This window comes from Chlorocebus sabaeus, chromosome 4 (assembly GCF_047675955.1).
Source record: "Chlorocebus sabaeus isolate Y175 chromosome 4, mChlSab1.0.hap1, whole genome shotgun sequence".
Taxonomy (NCBI): Eukaryota; Metazoa; Chordata; class Mammalia; order Primates; family Cercopithecidae; genus Chlorocebus; species Chlorocebus sabaeus.
In genome coordinates, this window is record NC_132907.1 from 42,440,705 (window position 1) to 42,463,580 (window position 22,876).

At 37.3% G+C, this 22,876-nt stretch overlaps 1 protein-coding gene across 1 annotated transcript in view; it reads right to left on the reverse strand.

The window, feature by feature from the left end:
* Window positions 1–22,876, reverse strand: part of ITGA1 (integrin subunit alpha 1) — a 173,541-nt gene that overhangs the window by 52,999 nt on the left and 97,666 nt on the right. Inside the window, exons 7-11 of the mRNA XM_007972149.3 lie at window positions 19,701–19,849; window positions 13,730–13,880; window positions 7,822–7,987; window positions 4,174–4,247; window positions 3,322–3,466 (exon numbers count right to left, since the gene is read on the reverse strand). Coding sequence (XP_007970340.3) covers window positions 3,322–3,466; window positions 4,174–4,247; window positions 7,822–7,987; window positions 13,730–13,880; window positions 19,701–19,849 — 685 coding nt within the window. The remainder of the gene's footprint in view (window positions 1–3,321; window positions 3,467–4,173; window positions 4,248–7,821; window positions 7,988–13,729; window positions 13,881–19,700; window positions 19,850–22,876) is intronic.

The window sequence follows — 22,876 nt, forward strand, 5'->3', positions numbered from 1 at the left end:
AACGTTTAACCAAAGCTTTTTGGGAATGACAAACTTAGGATTCTTAAAAGTTTACTTATTTTAAAGGAATTTAATCACATATAATTAAGAATACCAAAAACTACAGTGCTATCAATTAAAATATGTGGGCTTCCTAAGAGTGACAAGAATATCATACACATCTTTGTGGGCTTCACACAGTGTCTTTAATTTTGTAAATACTCAATACTTACTAGTAATAGCACTAATGTCAGCTACTATTATTATTTTGTATTATGTATGAGTTTTCTATTGCTGCTGTAACAAATTACTAAAAACTTGGTGGCTTAAAGCATCGTAACTTATTATCTTACAATTCTGTATATTAGAAGTCTGGCATAGAGCTTCCTGGACTAAACATCAGGATATTGGCAGGTCAGTGTTCCTTTCGGGAGCCTATCAAGGAGAATCCATTTTCTTGCCCTTTGTAGCATTGGAGTCATCCACAGTTTTTGGCTTGTGGCCCCCCTCCATCTTTAAAGCCAACAACATTGCATCTCTCTGACCATTTTCCCATAGTTCTGTCTCCCTCTGGACACATCCAGGAGAGGTTCTCTGAGTTTTAGAATGCTTGATTATATCAGGTCCAGCCAGATATCTGAAGATAATCTTCCCATCTCGGGATCATTAATTTCATCATATCTGAAAAGTCCCTTTTGCCATGCAAAGTAACCTATTCATGGGTCCAGGGATTAGCACATGGACATCTTTGGGGATCATTATTCTGCCTACCACAATACTAATAAGAGGAATGTTTATTATATAACATTACATAATAAAAAATACAAAATAACATTTACATAATAAGATAATAGACAACACCCATTGATTATTAACTGTGTGTCAGGCACAGTACTAAACACAGTCATTACTTAACCTAACAATCCAAATGATATATATGGTGTAATTATTTCCAGTTTAGAAATAGTAAGATTGAGGCTTTCAGCGGGAAAGTAATTTCCCTAAAGCCATAGCCAGAGGCAGAATCAGAAAACAAACTCAAGTCTCTATGACCCCATGGCTATCGCTAATTGTACATCTTGTACCATAACTGCGTCAAGTCTTTAGTATCAGCAGCTTTATAATTTTTATTTTTATGAGTGTACAATATTCGTTAAGTGGATTTACTATTTACTTAACTATCTGCATATTTTGGGGCATTTAGGATAACGGCATTTCCCTCAATACCATAAATAATAATACAGTGGAAATAACTGTTCACTTGGCATTCTTAAATATTGGATTTTTTTCCTTAGGTTAGGTCCACAGAAGTGAAATTTCTGTATAAATGTGGTATGAACATTTTTATAGCTCTGTAAATACACTGTCAAATGCCTTTCATAAGGAGTTTTACTAATTTATATGTCATCCATTATATAGGAAGATAAATGTTCTATATTTATTCTACATAGAATACAAGGAAGCCTCAGGTTAAGCTGGTTCTTGATTCCAAGGTATTTCACGTAAACAGTCTCATAGAACCTTAGGATGAAGCGAACTTTTAGAAGATATCTAATCTAATCCCCAGCCCTCTTTTTTTAGATATTCTGTGTCATAGCACATATCATACTGATAGTGATTGCATGTTCCATTATTGTCTCTCACCCAAAAAAGTAAGATTTATGAATGTAGGAATTGACCTGCCTCATCTATCTTCTTATTCTCTATAAACTCAGTGTTTGGCACATTGCTGGTACTCAGTATTTGTGCAGTGCTTTCTTAATCAACCCAGAATCAGTTATTTCAATATTGTGATATGAACACTGACATAAGAATCAGGAAGTCTCAATTGTGGTTTCACACCTGTCATAGGCAGCTGGGACACAATTGTTCTATCTCTCAGTTTCTCAATTGGAAATTAAGACTACATGCTCCATGGGATCTCTTTTAACGCTGAAATTTGAAATGAATTTTAAGCCTAACCCCTATATTTTATATCACAATCCTCCAAATACTTAAAAGACATGCAATGCACACTTTGTTTTCTAACCTTCAATTTCTTTAGGTTTTGGAGAGAGTGAGACTTGTAGCAAGGAATTGCTTCTGGAGCTAACTTCTCTATGTAACCTTTTACTGGCACATCCTAGTTTGTCATTTTCTCCCTCTAGCATGTGATACTTAGAACAACAAGATACTCTAGCTGTCGGCTGACCAGAGTGGAATGCAATAGGATTTCTATGAGAAACAGAGTTGACTTTCATTCATGCAGTTCTACATGTCTTAAGAGATTTTAGCAGTCACAGTGTAGCTGCTGTTGATGTTATATTTTTAGTCATCTAAAACTACAGTCCTTTTATTCTTCTTAAGTCCTGCTGCCCCTACAGCTTTAATAGGTGTCCTTAAATAAGCAGATGTATAAACACTGCAGTAAAGACCTGCCACCTTGCTGGTAAAATAGAAAGCAACTGGGACAGAGAGAAAAAGACTTGCCTCTGGGACAGAAAGATCCCAGAGAGGAATGCTAACATGTGAAACTGAATGCTTCCAGGCCAAGGTATTCTTTTTCTTTATCACTGCATCCCCAGTACTAAGATCAATGCCTGGGGCAAAAGAGGGGCCCCCAAATATTTGTTGAGTGAGTAAGAACTGGGAATACATATCCTGATGGTCCTTTCTATCCTAGGTCCTCCCAATTGTTCACAGAGATCTTTGTTCAGTGATGGGAGAGTTCACTGGCATCCCCTAGGCATTGCTCAGCTTGGTATAGATCCCAAATAAAGTGGTACCAGACACATACCTCCTCATTTCTGGCAAGACACTGGGAAACAAGATCATGTTACATCACTGGGTTTAAGTTCAATATTTGTCTGATTGTGAATGGAGCTATTAAAGAAGAAGTTACATGACAAAATATATTTTTTATTTTCCAAAATTAGGACCCATAGAGAGAAATTAATGATAGGAGACATTTAAGACAATACACGACTTTGGTTTTCAGGATATAGGAGAAGTTGAGGTTTCCTTTTCTACTCTCATTTCTTGTCCACAGGTTGAAAGCTCTTCTTGAAGTTAAAATTGATACCAGATACAGAGAAACTGAACATGTCAGAAAGGGCACATATCATCCGAAACCATACCCTGCATTAGATAGCCCTACTAACAAACAGTGTCTTCCATGTGTGTCATTTTGACTAACTAAAGCTGCTCAGAGGCCTGAAACTTTGCATGGGTTCTGAAAAATACCCGACTCATTGAAATAATCTTGCTATATGGTTGCAAGCCTATAGAAACATAAGCAAATAATGCTAAAGGTAAAAAATGGAAAAGTAAGACAACTCTTTTATAATTATATCCAAATCTTACCTAAATAAGAAGCAAGCGGTTCATTCTTTTTGGTAGACTCAACGTTAAAGGTTGTGTTTCGAGGGATGATGATTTGACTAGCCTTCTGCATGACAACTGTTCCATTCCAATCATAGGCTCCTACTGCTCCAAGCATGACCCAGTCCTTACATGCAAACGGATAAGATAATTATATTTAATAAAAATAATAAGGGGAAACACTTAAACACCATTAACAATGTGTATAGGTATACCATTCAAAGTGCTTCACATTTATTAGCTCATATAATCCTCAGGATAACTCTATGGGCTAGATGCTATTGTTACCATATCTGTTTTACAGAAAAGGAAATCGAGGCACAAATAACTTGCGCAAGTTATACAGTAAAATTGCACATAAAAATGTCCATATTCTTTTGCAAGGACCATTATGCCTTTTCTTTCATTACCTGCAAATGATATATTTTTAAATCTCGCCTTTCTACTTTATTCTGGGTGCCAAGAATCATAGGTCTTGAACACGGAATTGTAATAAGACCCTTGAACTCCTTGACACTGTGGAAAAATGTCCACATCTGTAGCAAATATGTTAAATTATTTCATTTAGATACATAATTACAAGGCACAGCTCACACTATCTGATTCACAACTATTAATACAACACAATGAGCTGTATGAGAGAACATGTTTTTCTAATAAGAAGCTTGTGAAACAACATTTTCCTGTTTGAATTAGCAAACATTATCATAGCCTGCATAATTGTTTAAGCTATGAACTGCACGTTGCACTTACAGTCCTGATGGCTAGATGTTGGTTTTGGGAAAGGAAGTCTTGCAAACATATATTTCATTTTCCACAAACTGGTCAACATACCTGTGAATAATGAGCACTGAAGCCAGTCTGAGACATTTCCATTTCAAATGAAGCTGCCGACTGGTCAGCTGTAGCTATAACATAGGAAAATATCACTGTAAATAAGTAACAATGCCTTTTCATGCACTACTGACTTGCAGAATACAGACACCTGGTAGGACTTGCGGTCTTACCAACCAGAACTTCAAACATTTTAGGACATTTTCAGCCATACATTTCTCAACTCAAAATTTCTAGGTAGGCCTGGGTAGAAGACAGAGAAAGATAGTCAAAGGGCTCATGTCTCAAATTCTTGCTCATTAGCGGCCCTGTCCTTGCTGGAGGGGTTGAGAAATCTCCATTCTTATACCGTAGCATGTTGTGGATCCTATGGTGCTTTGGGTCCACATGGTTTAAGTTGGATGTACTACAGGAGGAAACTCCTATCCAAATCCATGCCTTGGGAACACTGCCAAGAAATTCCCTTAATATGTTACGGGACTGAAAAAAATTTCATTCACATGTTTGAGGAGGTTTCTCAGCTCCATCAGTTCCACCCATATTCAGGCCATAGATCCTGTCAGAGTTTCATTGAGTGATAAAGGGTTTAGGTATTTTAGTATGCATTTATTTGCTCTAATCACTGCTGGTAAGTGTCACTCACAGATCAGGAGGGGTTTTTGGATAGGGCTGCCCACATGCCTTTCAATCACATATATTTAAAAGATCCTGTAGCCATTTTGAAGCTCTTTACTGAAATGCAGAGACAATTCACAGCATTTTATGGCAGTCTGCTACTCTCAAATTATTCTCAAAATATTCACAAACCCAAAGCCACAATTTCCTGAGGGAGTTGAAGGAATGTTGATTTATTTGCTTGCACTAGGGGTTACTGATTTATTTGGTCTTGCAGATAAGTTAAAAATAGCACTTAAGAAAGTCAGTCTGCCCTTTCGTTGAGGCAAGAGAATAATCAAATTTGTGAAGGTAACTGTATTTGTTAGTTATTTACATGGATAAAATTGTGAACAAATACATCAGTAATTACCTTTGTAGAACTAGATTAAATAGGGCAATCAATAATTCCAATATATCATTTTAATCTCTTGTACGAATTGTCCTGTAATTTAAATGACTGAGACGCACTTTAACTTTAATTTAAACATGCATTTTCAGTCCACAATGCTTTCAGGGGTCCTCTCACTTATCTGCAAGATCAGTAAGAATGCAGCAACAGAAGCCTGCATTATTTCCAGCACCTGCCCTGCTGCTATTCTGTCTTCAGCTGAGAACAGACAGAAGGAAGCTATGTGAAGTTCTTCCTGCTGCAGTGGCATCATGATAAGAGGCCACTATATTCTCCTGGGCTTCTTGTTGCAAACTCCTCCCTGGACTGTTCATGGGTGTTTGGGCCAGCCCCTCTAACCACTGTGCAGCCTCTGGTTAGAAATGCTGGCATTTTCTCCCAATGCTCAATGGGAAATGGAGACAGTAGACCATTTTCTGATGTACTAGGCAAGTCCTTGGCATACTTGCCTCAATAGATGGCACTGTCCTTGACAAGCAGAAATTTCTTAATCACAGCTATTTGTCATCTTAAGATACATGTTCACAGGAAATGGAGATTTCCCAAGCAACAAGGAAATAAATTAAAAATCTCATAAAAAAAAAAAGAAATAATCTAGTCAAAACATTGCTTTTGGTGTAGTGTAGCAACAAAGATGATACAGAAGACATTTTTAATCTGTAAAGTTCCTTATAAAATGATGTCATATTTAAATATAGAGACTTCTTGGAGTGTTTGGGCTCTTCAACATGTCACCTTTAACCCATGGTGTAGTCAGATTAGAAACAATCTGAAATGTCATTTCAGATCATTGATTTCCCCCTCCCCCAGCTGATGTGGGCTTCATTTTTGCCAGTCTTAGATTACTTGCTTATTTAAGAGGAGATTTAGAAATGACACTGTATTCTTTTGAACTATAAAATGTAACTATGTAACTTTTTTAAAATTATTTTTACAGATTGTTTCTATCATATCTTAGCCCATGTTATTAAAAATAAAAGTACACAATGAGTTGGAAGACCTTATGTATTTTCCTTAAGGCCAGCCAAGTTCATAATCTGGTTTATTGGTAAATGACACCGGGATAGCTGTTGAGAGACCAAAGCCACTTAAAAATGACTTGTACACAGAGCACAAGACAGCTGAGTTCTTCAGAAGCAGCTGTAACTCCAGACTCATAAACAATTAGAGTGTTCTGTTTCTAAAGGCACAGGGGAAAGAGGCCAGGGGAAAAGGGAGGCAGAGAAATTCAGTCTGGCTGGGCAGTAGATTCCTATCACCTCTAAATCAAATGTTCTAAGTACGGATTGTGACCCAGTCGTGAAATCAACAGACTGAGTATAGCCAGCATTTTTTTTATTGAAAGAGATTGGGGTAGAATGGAAGAGATGAGAAGCCATCACAGTGTATCACATATAATAAGAATTATCTTGTGAAAATTTGCCTTATTTTTATATGTATATATTTATGTGCACTGGGTCAAAAAGCAACATGTAGTTATTATTGTGAGTCACACTCAAAAAAAGTTTGAAAGCCATAACTCTAAATAATCTTCTTTCCTTTCTATACATTTTCATAGTCTCATTTTTCTGCATTTTCCCAGTCCCTTGATGCTCAATCAAAATGTTCTACTTTCTTCAGTTATGTCTCATTCCCATTTTGTCTTTCTGTTTCCTATTATCAGTCATATCAGGGAGACCAAGAAGGTGCTCTTAAATTTCTGCTTTTAAGATGCAGAAATAACAGTCTTTTAGTGTGTCCTCACAAGGACACGATCAACTGGATTTGGATGTAGCCTAAGGGGAAAAGAATTCTCTGGTGGTTTCTCTCCCTAGTTGGAGAAAAGGCGCATGTTCCCTGAGACTAGAGATCATCAAAGAATGTGAAGAAAGAAGCTTTGCCAGTTTGCCTGGCATAACAATTCTGAAGATTTTTTTAGGAAAGATCTAGTTCCAAAGTAATTAGCTACTTGACATCCTCTACCTAAGGCAGAATGGGGAATGCCATAACTTGTTATCCTTAACAGCCAGTCACCATTGAAAAATCAAGGGAAAATCTGCAAAGAAGTAACATGATTTAGACAAATACAGTGAACCAATGTTTCATTGCCATGGATTTTAAGGCAGAGTTCCATGAAGACCTTTAAACTGGGCAAGGAGCAAAATACAGAGAAAATAAATGAACAAAGAAGTTATTGCATAAGAGCACTCTTGTATGTAGCAGCTCAATATGAAATGAAGAAACAATTTTAAAAAAACCAAAACCTGAGATAGTACCCTCATTTTCTAGATCTGTGTTACAGAAAAGGAATAAAGCACATGGAACATTTTTGTCCTGGCACATATACATTGACCATTGTCTTCATCGCCTGTCCCATCAGCACTGTCCTACCGTGCCCTTACAAACAGAGCTTCTAGTAGGCACAGCGTTCTGAGAAACAGCTGTCTCGATGACAGATTTATATAAAAGAGCATTGTTCCATGCTAGCTATTGTACACAGTAAAAAAATGTATTACTGATGTGTAAGGAATAAATACAAAAATCCCGTTACATTGATTTTGAATTGCAGAGAGAACATGCAGCAATAAGATATATAGACATACCTTCCAGGGCAAATATTCTTTCTCCCAGAGTTTTAACAATGGTGACTAGAGCCAATTCATCAGAGACGTTGAAGAAATGCTTTTCAGTGGGTTCGCTTGCAATTGATTTTATTTCCTCCACAAATTTTTCAGTGCTTAAATTTCCTCGGTTATAGCTGCCAAGAATCTAAGACACAACAGGAACAGCAAGAATATATTTTAAATTATATGTGTTAAATAAAGGATCTCAAGCATTTTGTCAGTAAACAATAGCGTAGAGTACCTTAGCATAATGGAATTTTTATGTACTTTCATATTTATGGAAGATTGATTTTCAAAATTTGTAGACTCCCTAATATTAACTGTTATATAAACACCACAATTGGTGCAGAAAAATATAAAGGGCAATTGTGTATGTGTGTGAAAATTTCTCCTCTTGTACTCTGTGTCCCCGTTACTAACAGCTGTATTTTTAAAATCTGACAGTTCAAAAGTAATGTTATATTCATAGTTTCTGAATGTCTTTGATATTATTCCAGCTAGTGATGTCATTATCTGCTGGCAAAGGCAATCAGCAAGTGAGTCGCCTGCTGTTGAATGAGCAATTCTTCCTGAAACTCTTACCAAGGCACAGCCCAGCACATATATATTTTAAACACATACTGGACTAAGTGGTGATCTAAATTGGCAATCTAGACAATAAACAATTGAGACATTCTTGTTTGAAACCAAATGCTGGAGACAGGGACATTCTTTTTTATAGAGAGGAGAGAGAAGCAGGAGTTATATATGATAGTTAACTATAATTATTTAGCTGTCCAAGCAGGTTTTCTCAAACATTTAGTTTTTTTTTTAGGTAACGTTTATTGCAATAAATTATATACAGTAAAATTCACCCTTTTTAGATGTACAATTCTATGAGTGTAACAAACCAATATAGTTGTGTTACTGCCATATCATGTAAAATATTTCCATCACCCCAAAAAGCTCCCTCCTGCCCCTACAGTCAATCCCTTCCTCCCCTCGCCAATTGATTGGCAACCACCGATCAATTTTCTGTCCTTACAGCTTTGATTTTTCCAGAATGTCAGATTTAAGGAATCATATAGTATGTAGGCATTTGTGTCTGGCTTCTGTGACTTTGCACAATGCTTTTCAGAGTCATCTGTGTTGCCGCATGTAGCAGTAGCTGGGTCCTTTCTGTTGCAGAGTAGCATTCCATTGTATGGATGCACTACAATTTATTTAATGAGAACATTTGAGTTGTTTGCAGCTTCAAGATATTATGAATAAAGCTGTTGTAAATATTCACACATAGGTCTTTGTAATAGACATATATTTCATTTTCTCTTGAGTAAAGAACTAGGAGTGAAAGTATTGGGTCATGTAATAAGTGAATGATTAACTTTATAAGAAATTGCCAAACTGCTTTCCACAGTAATTGTCCCATTTTGCCATTTTACTATTCCCATCAGAAATGTATAAGAGATCCAGCTGCTTTGCATGCTTGTCAATACTTGTTATTGTCAGCTTTTTTTGTTGTTGTTGTTCACTTGTTAGTTTTAGCAATTGTGTTGATGTGTAGTGGTGTCTTATTTAATTTACATTTCTCTAATGACTAATGATGTTGAGACTCTTTCATACACTTATTTGCTATAGTATTTCTTCTTTGGTGTAGTTAGTGTCTGTTCAAATCTTTCTCCCATTAAAAGACAATGAGATGTGAATTTTCCCTTAATTGTGTTGTAAGAGTTCTGTATATAGTCTGGATGCAAGTCCTTTCTGTGTTTTGCAGATGTTTTCTTCCTGCCTGTGGGTTGTCTTTTCATATTCTCAACAGTGTCATCTGAAGAGTAGAAGTTTTACATTTTGATGAAGTCCAACTAATTAGCTTTGTTAAGGTTTGTACTTTTTCTGCCTAAAAAAATTAGTTTTTAATGTAAAAATTTCATATTATGTTAAAACTTAGTTTTTAATATAAAAATGTTCAAGATAATGAAAACATTTTTAAAATAATATGTAAAATTTAACATGCAAAAAAGTTTAAAAATCCCCAATATGTAGATATGACCTAATTCTATTTTTTAAATCACATAACTACATGGGCATTAAAAAATGTGAAAAAACGTGTATCATAATTTCTTATTTTTTATTTCTGTATATTAGGACACTAAGTGTTTCCTTATATTTGCTTCAATATATTTTTTAAAACCTTATAATAGAAAATCACTTTTGTAATAAATAAAAAATTAGTTTTTATCCTAACATTTGTAGTTGCAAGCGTTACCTGCAGATTATCACTTTGGTTTTTATTTTTTTATATAAAATTTTAAAATTCTATAAATTTTTAACACTACAAATTTATATTATTATATTACTGTTATTTACAACAATAACTCAAACTGGACACGAGCAAAATATCTGTAAACAGTAGAGTACAAATTGTAGTCTATAAAATAGATAACAATAACAAAAAATGAACCCCCCGTACACAAAATATCACAAACAATAATTATGTTGAGTGAAAAGCTAAACACACAGTACATACTATACAGTTTTATTTATTTGAAATTCAAGAATTGGCAATCTAAGCAAGCTATAAGTGGTAAGTCACATCAGTGGTTACTACAGGGGGTGTGTATTTAAAATGAAAACAAACAAACAAACAAAAAAACATTGCTGGGTATATATCCCAAAGAAAGGAAATCAGTATATTGAAGAAATATCTGCACTCCCATGTTTATTGCAGCACTGTTTACAATAGACTAGATATAAAATTAACCGTAAGTATGGATCAACAGATGAATGGATTTAAAAAAACATGGTATATCTTCAGAACAGAATATGATTTATCCATTAAAAAGAATGAAACTTTGTCATTTGCAGCAATATGGATGGAACTGAAGAGCATTATATTAAGTAAAATAAGTCAAGCACTGAAAGACAAATATCATTACATTCTCACTCAAATGTGGGAGCTGAAAATGTGGATCTCATAGAGGTAGTGAAGAGAGTGGTGGTTACTAAAGGCTAGAAAGAGTAGTGGGGAGGAGCAGGGATGAAGAGGGGTTAGTTAGTGGATATAAAACTACAATTAGATGGAAGGAATAAGAGCTAGTGTTCAGAAACACTGTAGGGCAACTACAGTGAACAATATTGTATTTTTCAAAATAGCTAGAGGAGAAGATTTGGAATATTCCCAACACAAAGAAATGATAAATGTCTAAGGTGATGGATATTCCAACTGCCGAGATTTGATCATTACCCACTGTATGCCTGTATCAAAATATCACAGGTACCAGGTAAATATGTACAGCTACCATGTATCCATAAAAATTAAAAACAAATTTTAAAAAAGAAAGCACCGGAAACTTTCTGGGAGTGATGAAATTGCCCTATATCTTGATTAAGGTCTTATGTGGTTGCACACAATTGTCAAAACTCACCAAACTGTTCACTTCGTGCACACTTTTCACACTGAAACCTTGCATTTCACTGTATTGTAAATATCACCTCAATTTTTAAAAACAGAATGAACTATATGGATATGCAACAATGTGGATGAATCTTAATATAGTATTAAGTTTCAAAAGTTACAAAATATTATATACAGCATTACACCCCTTCTATAACGTTAAAAGCAATGAAATATTCTTAAATTTTTTTTTTGGATATGTATGGGTGCCTAAATATTATTTTGAAAAGTAGAGCAAGGGTTGAGGAATATAGAAAATGGACTGATGGTTACCCAAGTGGAGGAAGGCAGGTGGTAAATGCACTCACATGTAGTTGTCAAAAAAGAGAGCTAGCTCTTGATTTGGGTGGTAGGTTCATGGATGCTTATAATATCATTAAAATAAATACACAGATACAGTTCTAAACAGAGAAACAAATAAAGTGAGTCACACTTCAACAAATGATTACAATGTGGCCTGAACAAAGCAAGGATCAGGATTAATTTAAGGCTATGCTCCTGGAATCTGAAAAACGAAGGAAAGACACTGAGCCCTTTGGTATTGTTTGATTTTTTTTTTTTTTTTTTTTTTTTTTTTTAAGAATATCCAAATCCTCTAAGGTACAGGGATTTTCTGACTTCACATTTCTTTTTCCAATAATAGCCTTGTCTGGCATCATTAAAAATGAAGAGCTCCATGGTGCTGCCTTCAAAGTCCTGTTACAAAACAGACCTCAAACACCCTTCCGACCACGGTTCTGCACTGTGGCCTGGAAGGATAGTGGGCACAAGGGCAACGGGCTTGAGAGCTGCCCCCACCCCTTTCCTTCAGGTCCGAGGCTCCCCCTACCTACCCGAGTAGCTCACCCCCACTGTACATCTACATGTAGTTTTTTAAAGTTAGATTTATAATGATAAATTAAAAAACTGATATTTTGATTAAGGATACAGATTTTTCACTTATAGAAAGTTAGAAAAGAACTAAAATTACTGTTTAAAGTGTTGCTGTTTATGATCTACAAAATATTTGTTTATTTGTATCATGAAAGGCATAGTGGGCTGGGTGTGGTGGCTCCCACCCGTAATCCCAGCACTTTGGGAGGTCAAGGCGGGTGGATCCCCTGAGGTCAGGAGTTCAAGACCAGCCTGACCAATATGGTGAAACTCCATCTATACTAAAAATATAAAAATTAGCCAAATGTGGCAGTGCGCACCTGTAGTCCCAGCTACTTAGGAGGCTGAGGCAGGAGAGTTGCTTGACCCCGAAAGGTGGAGGTTGCAGTGAGCTGAGATCATATCACTTCACTCCATCCTGGGAGACAGAGCGAGACTCCGTTTAAAAAAAAAAATGGATAGTGGTTTAGAGCAATGACTGAAATACTATAATGTACACTCAATGTTAATGTGAGAAAGTGAGTCTCGCAGGCAGTGCAGTGGCTTTTGAATGTTCCTTACTAGAGAGAAGGCAGTGGTGGATTTATTCTCAATTCTTTTCTTTTGCTTCAGTGAGGCTCTCATCCTTTTCCCTGGGGAGTATCAGTGACTATCCCAGAGGAAATACCACATGTCTCATCAGAGGACTTTAAGCCAACTCTGCTCCCGTCGTCTGGGACCCCCCAAGTTACTGGGTGCCCTTGCCTCTTTCTCAGCTCCCTCACCTGCTGTTCCATGAAGTTACGGGAATAATGAGGTTACAGGAGTAATGCACTAATGTTTGGGAAGAACTTCAAGCTGCTTTGAAGAAGCACACTGTTAAAGAAAACTAGAGCTGGCTCTGAAGTAATTGGCATACCATTTGGGCAACTTTTTTATTTTAGAACTTGTTCCCCAATAGAATGTCTACATTTTAGGTAGAAAGGTCTACACCAGGAGCTTACAAATTGCATCAGAAAACAAAAATTCATTTCCTGTCTACTTCTCCAAAAAGCAAGTGTCAAACATCAGAAGTTATTAATATTTAAACAGAGATAACTGGCACTTTCCCACACTTTAGCTAAGTGAAGGGGGAAGATAATTAATGAAAAAGATAGTTGAAAATTTCTGCCTCTGCTCTTGTTATATCGAGCAAATCCTCTCTCTTATGTAAAAAGGCAAAGGCATTTTTCCCACCTTCCCACCCTCTTCCCTTCCTTTCCTTCTCCTCATTTTCTCTTCTTTTTTTCAGTCCTCTTTTTCTCACCCTTCTTTCCTTCTTATGTTTTTGCTTCCTTCTTCCTCTTTTCATCTTTCCTTATTTTCTTCCTTCCTCAGTTTCAATGATTGTTTATTGAGTGTCTGTTTGGCCTGGCATTGTGCTGGGTACTAAGGACCCAGAGGGAGCAAGATCCAAGTCTGTCCTCACAGGGCTTACCTTCAAATGGAGACCTTTCTCTTTTCCAACCTGGTTTGTGTGACTTTCATAAAATGACCCCAATATGCACACAGCTCTCTTCTCTACACCCAAGAGTTTGAAAACATCTCTAGCAACACACTTACAGCTATGGAAAACCGTTGAATGTTTTCATCTTCACAGTCTTGAATGACCTTCTTCAGTCGATGGTTGTCATGGGACTCTCCATCCGTCACAATAACCATGACTTTTTTAACTCCTCTTCGGGCACCCCGGGCTTCCGTGAATGCCTCCTTTCTGAAGTAATCACAAACAACAGAGAGGTTGACCAGACACCACTTTACAGTAGACAAAGTAAAAAACTAAACAAAAACACTGACTACTCTAGGTAACCTGGTGCTTCCCTCCAAAATTAGCATCAATGCCCATCATTCAAGCTGGGAGGCTTGATAAGCCTTGTTTGTAAGAGTTTTCAATTTATTTCAGATGATGGAGAGGTCTCCATTTTGCTAATCACCACACATCATATATAAAAAGGCGCCAGTATTTTGTTCTTTGGAAATTTCAAAGGGAGGGTGTGACTGAGGCATACATCAGGGTCAGAGAAGGCCAGATCTGTAAACACTCCCCTAGCTGCTCCTTTCTCTGTCAACACCCCTTCTCTCATTTGACAGGTCTCTTTTCTTCTGCTTCTAGCAGAAACTTTCGCTTGAGACTTCGCTTCCCCCACAGCTACTCTGACATTTGTAGAATGGCTCGGAAATCCTCTAATCTGGGGAGGAGAGATGAGAGAGAACAGAGTATTAGTGGGGCTGTGAGGGCCTGAGAGTGTCCTGGGTATAGGGACATCTGCAGTCTTTCACATGGGAGTAAAAGACTGCAGATGCTGATGGTCTGGGTCCATGGAGTAGTCAGTTGGGTTTTAGGGGTCAAAAAGTGGTTGGCAGAGTTACAAAACATTTGGCCTGAACTATGTGTTAGGACACAAGGTGCTGAGAGCAGGGTGGGAGAAGATGGCATGGAGAGGAGGGGAAAATGCTATAACCCAACTGGAAAAACACCCGAATTTCAGGGAGGCCGAGGCGGGCAGATTACGAGGTCAGGAGATGGAGACTATCCCAGCTAACACGGTGAAACCCCGTCTACCAAAAATACAAAAAATTAGCCAGGCGTGGTGGTGGGTGTCTGTAGTCCCAGCTACTCCGGAGGCTGAGGCAGGAGAATGGCGTGAACCTAGGAGGTGGAGCTTGCAGTGAGCTGAGATCGCACCACTGCACTCCAGCCTGGATGACAGTGCGAGACTCCGTCTCAAAAAAAAAAAAAAAAACCAGAAATAAAACGAATTTCAATTTAATTAAACAGCGTGTATGGAAAGAAACAGAAGACAGGGAAATGGAAAATTTTTGTCTTTTATGTATTCTTTATAAATATATACACACACTTCTCCCTCCCCCTTTATTTCCTTTTACTCAAACCTTTTCTCGCTGGAGTCTTGGGAGAGATGAGTATATTTTATTTAGGACTAAAGTAATGAAAGGATTTCATATATTTCTAGGATTTTGGTACAAAGTACATCGATCATTGTACTGAATGGTCCATTTAGATACTTGGTTGTACAGACAAACTGCTGTCATTAGGGATAGATTTGCTAAGGAAAGGCCTGTCTTAAGCTAACATTCCAAAGAGTTTGCACAACAGATACACAGTAAATATACCATAATTGATATCTTTAAGCAGGAAGAGAGGATTCTGGTGAAGTGGGCAAAAGGATTCTATATGATTACTTTTCCCTTCAAAGGACTTAAAGCAAATATGACAAGATGTTGACAACTGTCAGTTCTGAGTGTCGGATATACAGGATATACAGTTGTACTAACTTTTTACTTTCTTTGAGTAACTATATCTCTCTGCCCTCTATACTTGACAAAGACCCTCTCCTTGACCAAAACTGAGTCTGGCTCCTTTACGTCTTCTTCTAGACTGGGCTCTGACCCTGGGCTGTGTTCTTTACCCACTTAGTCCAGTTTTAGCAAGAATCTGGCTTAACCAATTTAGTGGAAATCCCTCATCCTTGTTATCTGATCACATTCCTCATTCCCCACCCTCTAAATCTTATTACCCTGTTCTGTGATATTATCTTTTAAAAGAATTGAATTTATAGGCAATTAGGCTGAGACAGCTCCTGTGACTTATGTTCCTATGTAAGCAAATCAAAATCCAATTCAATGTAAACAGTAAAACAAAACTTAAACATTTCCAATTAGAAACTGCCAACTAACTTCTAACTAGAGACTTTACCAATCAGAACCTGGCAAGTAACCTCTAACTAGGGACTTTCCACCAGATCATACCCAAATAAGTTAAATGCCTAGCTGTAGCCAATCAAGTCATTTCTTTAATTTGATTTTGCATTCAGCCCATAAAAGCCTATTGCTCACACTACTAACATGGATCTTTCCGAGCCTCTTACGGTTCTGAGTGCTGCCTGATTCATGAATCATTCTTTGCTCAAATAAACTCTGTCAAATTTAATTTGTCTAAAATTTTCCTTTAACAAATAATAAATATGTATTTGGTCTCTGCCTCTGGTTTCTGGTGCAGAACTCCTAAAACTCTTATAATTTACTGAGCAATACTGGTGCGAGGAGCATCTTTTGTTCTAATGTATGGCCTTTAACCTGGGTTTCTGACGTAGATATTCTAATCTGTTGAATTTCCTGGGTGATAGGAGTATCTTTTGTTCTAATGAAGTAACTCTTGGTGGGCTCCTAAATGGGAGTTGGTCACCAGAAGGACCAGGCCATGATCAGAAGCTTGAAATGTTCAGCCCCAGCTCTCATTCTCCAGGAAGAAGTGAGGGGCTAGAAACTCAGTTAATAGTCAATCATGCCTATGATCAAGCCTCTGTAAAAATTTCTGAACTACGGGTTTCAGATGTTTTCCAGGTTGCTGAACATGTGGAAGGAGGTTCAGCAGAACCTGCCATGAGAGGGAATGGCAGCTCTGACCCCTTTCCCTTATAGCTTGCACTATGTATCTCTTGCTGTTCCTGAGTTATATCCTTTTATAATAAACTAATAATAGTAAGTAAGATGCTTTACTAAGTTCTGTGATCCACTTTAGCATATAATCAAACCCAAGTAGGGAGTCTAATTTGTAGCCACATTAGACAAATTGTGGGTAACCTGGAAACCTTCTGGCTCTAAATTGGAGGGAATTCTTGAAGGACTGAGCCCTTAATCTGTGGGAGGTCTGCACAAATTCTAGTTGGTGTCAGAACTGAATTGAATTCTAGAACACTCAGCTGATGTCAGATAACTGGTCAATGTGGGAAAAATCCACATATCTGGCATCAGAAGTGATCTGTCAAGTGTTGAGAGCATAGAAAGTGAAAAACAGTTTTATTTTCCCTGCTATTTATCTGCCTTCAGCAAGAATCCTGTTGAGCCAGTCTAGCAAGAATCCCCCAGCCTTGATGTTTCCTCTAATCCCTGCCCTGTTCCTTGACTGCAAATGCCCCCTTGTCCTCACTGTAGTCAAAGCTGAGCCCAATCTCTCTTCCCTACTGCAATACTTTCATTGTAAAGGTCCCTCTTGAGTGATGTCTTCTTTACAATCTTTAACAAATGTTATGAATAATTTTTAACATACTATACAAGTAGATTTTCTGGCTTTTTTCTTTCTTTTTTTTTTTTTTTTAAGGCAGAGTTTCACTCTTGTTTCACTCCAGCCCAGGCTGGAGTGCAGTGGCGTGATCTAGGTTCACTGCAGCCTCCACCTCCCGGGTTCAGGTGCTTCTCCTGCCTCAACCTCCTGAGTAGCTGGGATGATAGACTCCCACCACCACACCTGGTTAATTTTTTTTTTTTGTATTTTTAGTAGAGACAGGGTTTCACCATGTTGGCCAGGCTGGTCTCGAACCCCTGATCTTAGGTGATGCAGCCACCTCGGCCTCCCAAAGTGCTGGGATTACAGGCATGAGCTACCGCACCCAGCCGATTTTCTGATTTTTTAAAGTATACAAACAAAGATGAAAACAGATGTTACACATTAGTCTTTAACAGATCTTTGTATTTGAATAAGATTCAATCATTTTTGAAATTCAAATTCCTTAGGTCACTAAAACTTCCTAGTTCTCCTAAATATCAAGGTTACAATTGAACTGAATGAACATCAGCTGAAGGAGATGATTAAGAAGTCATTCATAAATAAAATGTGGCAGTTCTAAAATCAGGGCTGGCTTTACGTAATGGAAGATTAGCCATTGGCAGAACTCCTGAGTACACCGTTTCTGTTTCAACTACATTCCTTAACAAATTGTCCTTGTCCTCAAAGTACCAGTATCCAGTGTCCTTTCTTGGCACTAAGCACTGACTTTCCTGCATGCTTTAAAAAATTAAAATATACCAATAGTGTCCCTTTCTTTGAGACAGGAGAATCCAGGCCTTATGATTATATCCTGTAAGTTTACTGACAAAAGTAAAAATTCGAGATAGGGAGAAGGGAACACACACACACATGAAAATTTGAACTAGGAGTTACTGAAAATGAAAGCAAAGAATTCAAAAAATACTAAAAATATTGTTTGCAACTGCCTCTGCCTGAAAGGGATAAAAAACAATTAAAATGTGCTTAAACATGAAAAAGTAATTAATGTAGGAGAAAAATACTTGGTACTGTCACTACAGGCTTTTAATGTATAATCAACATTCAATCAATTCTGTGTCCCACAGCTATACCCTTTGTGAAACACAGAGCAAAAAACATATAGGGACATGGTATTTAGAGCAGTATTGATGCAGAAGCCAAAGCAGCCAGAATAGTTCTTCAGTTAGTTTTCAAAGATGAGTATTCATTCTTAAATGATTGCCTTTGGAAAATGTACAGCTCCCTACAGGCTCAGAGGTTTCAAAGAACACTTAGACTTACTTCAAATGCACAGTCACATTTAATCAATTATTGAAGGGGGTGCATTCAGTACACCTAAACATGTGCACTCTTTGTGTATGCAAATTGGTGATCCAATAGTTAGGTAAATGTCAAATTACCTCCATCTGTTTGTGGTTATTTTCTCTTGGGCCCCACATAACTGGAACCACATGACTTTCTAACATTCATGAGGCAAAAGCTGCACATGAAATTTTAAAATTTTGAATCCCATTCTTCGCAGGATCATTATTAACTTTTTTAACCTCCTTAAAACACTCATCTTAGCAGGCAGATGAAATGAGAGCATGGAAAATTAGCTTTCCACCTGAGGCGAGAGTTCAGAAGTTGAAGACATGTAACAGAAAGATTCTTAACATTAGTCAAATTACTTATTACATTTCCTGTGATTTTTGTATTGTTCTGAATTTGTTCAGAAGTTTGCTAGTTTAATAAATGAGATAAGAGAACATACAGGAAATAAAGTGTTCTACATTTGTAAGAGAGGACAATTCAGTTGGTTCTTATAAAATGAAATTCAACCACAGACTGAGTTATGTGTTCACCATAAAGAAAACTGCAGATGGAAGAAAGGAAGGATTGTAAATTGAAGGGAATCTAAAGAAAGAAAAAAAGGAGAAAGAGAGCATTACAAATGATAAGATCCTTTCCATTTCTTTCAATCTTTGCACTAAAAATGATTTCAAATAGACAATATTTAATTTGGCCCCTTAAAACCTCTTATCTCATAGCTTCAATAACGGTAAATCAAGTACTGAAAATACATGGACAATCTAGAATATAAATATATATTGAGTACAGGTGGACATATTTTTAATCCATTCTTTTAGATTAAGACTCCTAGAGCCTGAAAACAAAAAATAAATGAAAACAAATATTACCTAATACTGTCTTAGTATCTAAGAATATGAAGTTATAGATTCAGTGATATTTTAAAATGAATTCTCTATCAATTAAACCCTTGTAAGAAGAGAAGGATAAGAAGGATGGTGAGATTGTGTGATAGAAACATCTGATCTTGTAACCATTATCTAATCTTCTGAAGCTCATTTTAAATAAAATGGCTTTAAATATTGTCACATTAAACTTTCAATTGATATGCCAAAGGGCTAAATCATGAGCAGTTATTTTTGCAGTCTTTTACTTTAGTTTATTTTTTTATCCATATACCTTGCTGTGTCTATTCCAAGAGCTGTCATAGTCTGGCGGCCACCTCTCTGGACTATTTTCTTTGCTGCAACAAGTACCTCTTCGGTAGAAGAATACTTATTGAGGTTGAACTCATGGGTCACGTTTTCTCCATACTGTACAATTCCAACCTGAAATACCAAGCCACTGTGAGTTATACATCAATCCAAATTTCCTGTTCAGATTTCTTCAATTTAAGCATGTGAACCAGATATAATACATTTTTGTGTTTCAGATGAGTTTGCAAACCTATCAGTATACAAATCCTTCTATTTTGACAGTAATAAGCATAGCCATTCTGTGACTGTTCATAGTCCAAAGAACAAAAGTAAACATGCTGTGATGCGGTTACTAAACTTCTCAAATGATTGGTTCATCTAATTCAACAGATTTTACAGAGTGACTCTGATAGGCCTTGGTATGTAGAATATGAAATACACTGATATGGTCTCTGCCTTCATGGAGCTTCTCTTAAGCTAGAGGGAGAGAGAGATTAAAAACGTGATCATTCAAATACATGAACAATTGCAAACTGTTGAAAGGACTGTATTGGAAAATCCCTAATCAGCAAATATAATCTAGAGGCCAGATTGAAAATGGGGGCCCAGGGAGGCCTATCAGAAGCTAAGACTGCAAGAGTGGGTGCTAGAATGGCAGAACATCCATACAGAGAAAACTGTGTATGTGAAGAAGACCAGGATGGGAAAGAGATAGATCTACCCTAAGAACGGAAAAAAAGACACTGAGCCATGGCCAGAGCTGTGAGGAAAGAAGAGGGCACCATGAGGCTGGAGGAATAAGCAGGTTATGTAGCCTGCAGAGTTACACACTTGAGCAGTGTGCTTTGTCTAGCCTAGCAGAAGCCTCATTTCTCCCAAATCAGCCTTTCCCAACTCTACCTTCTTTCCTTGTTGTCTTCCTTTCCTACCGCCTTCCTCCTTTCATTCCCTTTAGTGCACAGACTATATAATGCAGGCAGCTAACTGCAGAGCCTTCATGAAGTGAAATACAGGAGGGAAAGTGCCCTCAGATTCGATTTCCCTTGCTCCATATTTTTCCTCTTCCCACCTGCCTCCTGGTCCCAGAAATGGCTATTTCTCCTACCCTTTTTCCACATCCCCCTTTAAAGGTTGATGTGAACCAATAAACTAATCTGCATGAAAAATTGTGGCGGAAGATGACTTTTTGTTTAACCATCCTATCTCAAAATCCAGACTCAGACAATTCTTTGCCCAAAGGAGGGTCTCTTTAATTCAGGAATTCCAGGTGCTTCATTACTTGGGTAGGGGAGGTAATTTGCAACAAGCCTGCCTTCTTTCCAAGGCAATTGCCTAGTTTGCCTGTTGGTGAAGTTGCCTCTATTACTTGCTTTAGAGCAAATCCTATTTCTGAGTCTAACCTTATTCTGAAGTAGCAAGAAGTAACTGGTTTCCAGCCTCTGCTGATATCACTGACGTCAGAAAGTTTTAGTATTAATTTCATGTCTGATTTATACATACATTTTCACACTGGGTCATTTGGAAACTAAAAGCATATTCTGTTGTTTTTAGAAACAAATAAGAGAATCCAAAATTTAAAGCAATTTTTACCATCTTTGAGTTACCCTCTAGAGTACACTGGTTATCTTGGAGCAATTATGTCCTTATGCTTAAATAAGAACACTATGATATGTATTTAATGGTCTTTTTAAAACTTTTTTCTCTAATTATTTAAATTATAATAATAGAAATATGATCATGTTTTATAAGTGAGGAAACTAAGTTGAAAACACCCCATCCCTATAGTGAAGTGGTGGAAGGGGGGTCTAGTCTAAGATGTGTATCCCTTATCCCAGGGTTCTTTCAATCACCCTATTTCCTCTCAGTAAAAAGTCATCAATCTAAAATCCTCCATTCTTTAGTCACCTCTGTTGTGGGAAGTCAGGAACCCCGAATGGAAGGACCTGCTGAAGCTGTGACAGAAGAACATAAATTATGAAGATTTCATGGACATTTATTAGTTCCCCAAATTAACACGTTTGTAATTTCTTATGCCTGTCTTTACTACAATCTCTGAACATAAATTGTGAAAACTTCATGGACATTTATCACTTCCCCAATCAATATTCTTGTGACTTCCTATGCCTGTCTTTACTTTAATCTCTTAATCCCTTCATCTTCGTAAACTGAGGAGGATGTATGTTGCCTCAGGACCCTGTGATGATTGCATTAACTGCACAAATTGTTCATAGAGCATGTGTGTTTGAACAACATGAAATCTGGGCACCTTGAAAAAAGAACAGGATAACAGTGATGTTCAGGGAATAAGGGAGATAACCATTAGGTCTGACTGCCTGGGAGCTGGGTGGAACAGAGTCATATTTCTCTTCTTACAAAGCGAATAGGAGAAATATCACTGAATTCTTTTTCTCAGCAAGAAACAGCCCTGAGAAAGAGAATGTATTCCTAGGGGGAGGACTCTGAAATGGCCGCTCTGGGAATGTCTGTCTTCTATGGTTGTAGATAAGGGATGAAATAAGCCCTGGTCTCCCGTAGGGCCCCCAGGCCTATTAGGATGAAGAAATTTCTGTCTAGTAAATTTTAGTCAGACTGGTTGTCTGCTCTCAAACCCTGTCTCCTGATAATATGATATCAATGACAATGCATGCCCAGTGGGACATGAAAGCTTCATTAGCAATTTTAATTTCACCCTGGTCCTGGGATCTCACCCTGCCTCCATTTACCTTGTGATATTTTATTGCCTTGTGAAGCATGTGATCTCTGTGACCCACACCCTATTCACACGCTCCCTCCCTTTTGAAATCCATAATAAAAACTTGCTAGTTTTGTAGCTTGGGGGACATCACGGAACCTGCCGACACATGATGTCTCCCCCGGACACCCAGCTTTAAAATTTGTCTCTTTTGTACTCTTTCCCTTTATTTCTCAGACCAGCCAACACTTAGGGAAAATAGAAAAGAACATACGTTGAAATATTGGGGGCTGGTTCCCATGATACACCTCAACCTGCTAGCTTCTGCTGAGTGCCGCTGCCATTTCATGGCTACTAAATGAATTTGACTAACTAGCTAGTTAACTGAGATATGTTAGAGTATATGATGCAACAAACACACAAATACATATATCATATTTTGTAAAAATAATAGAACATATAAATTC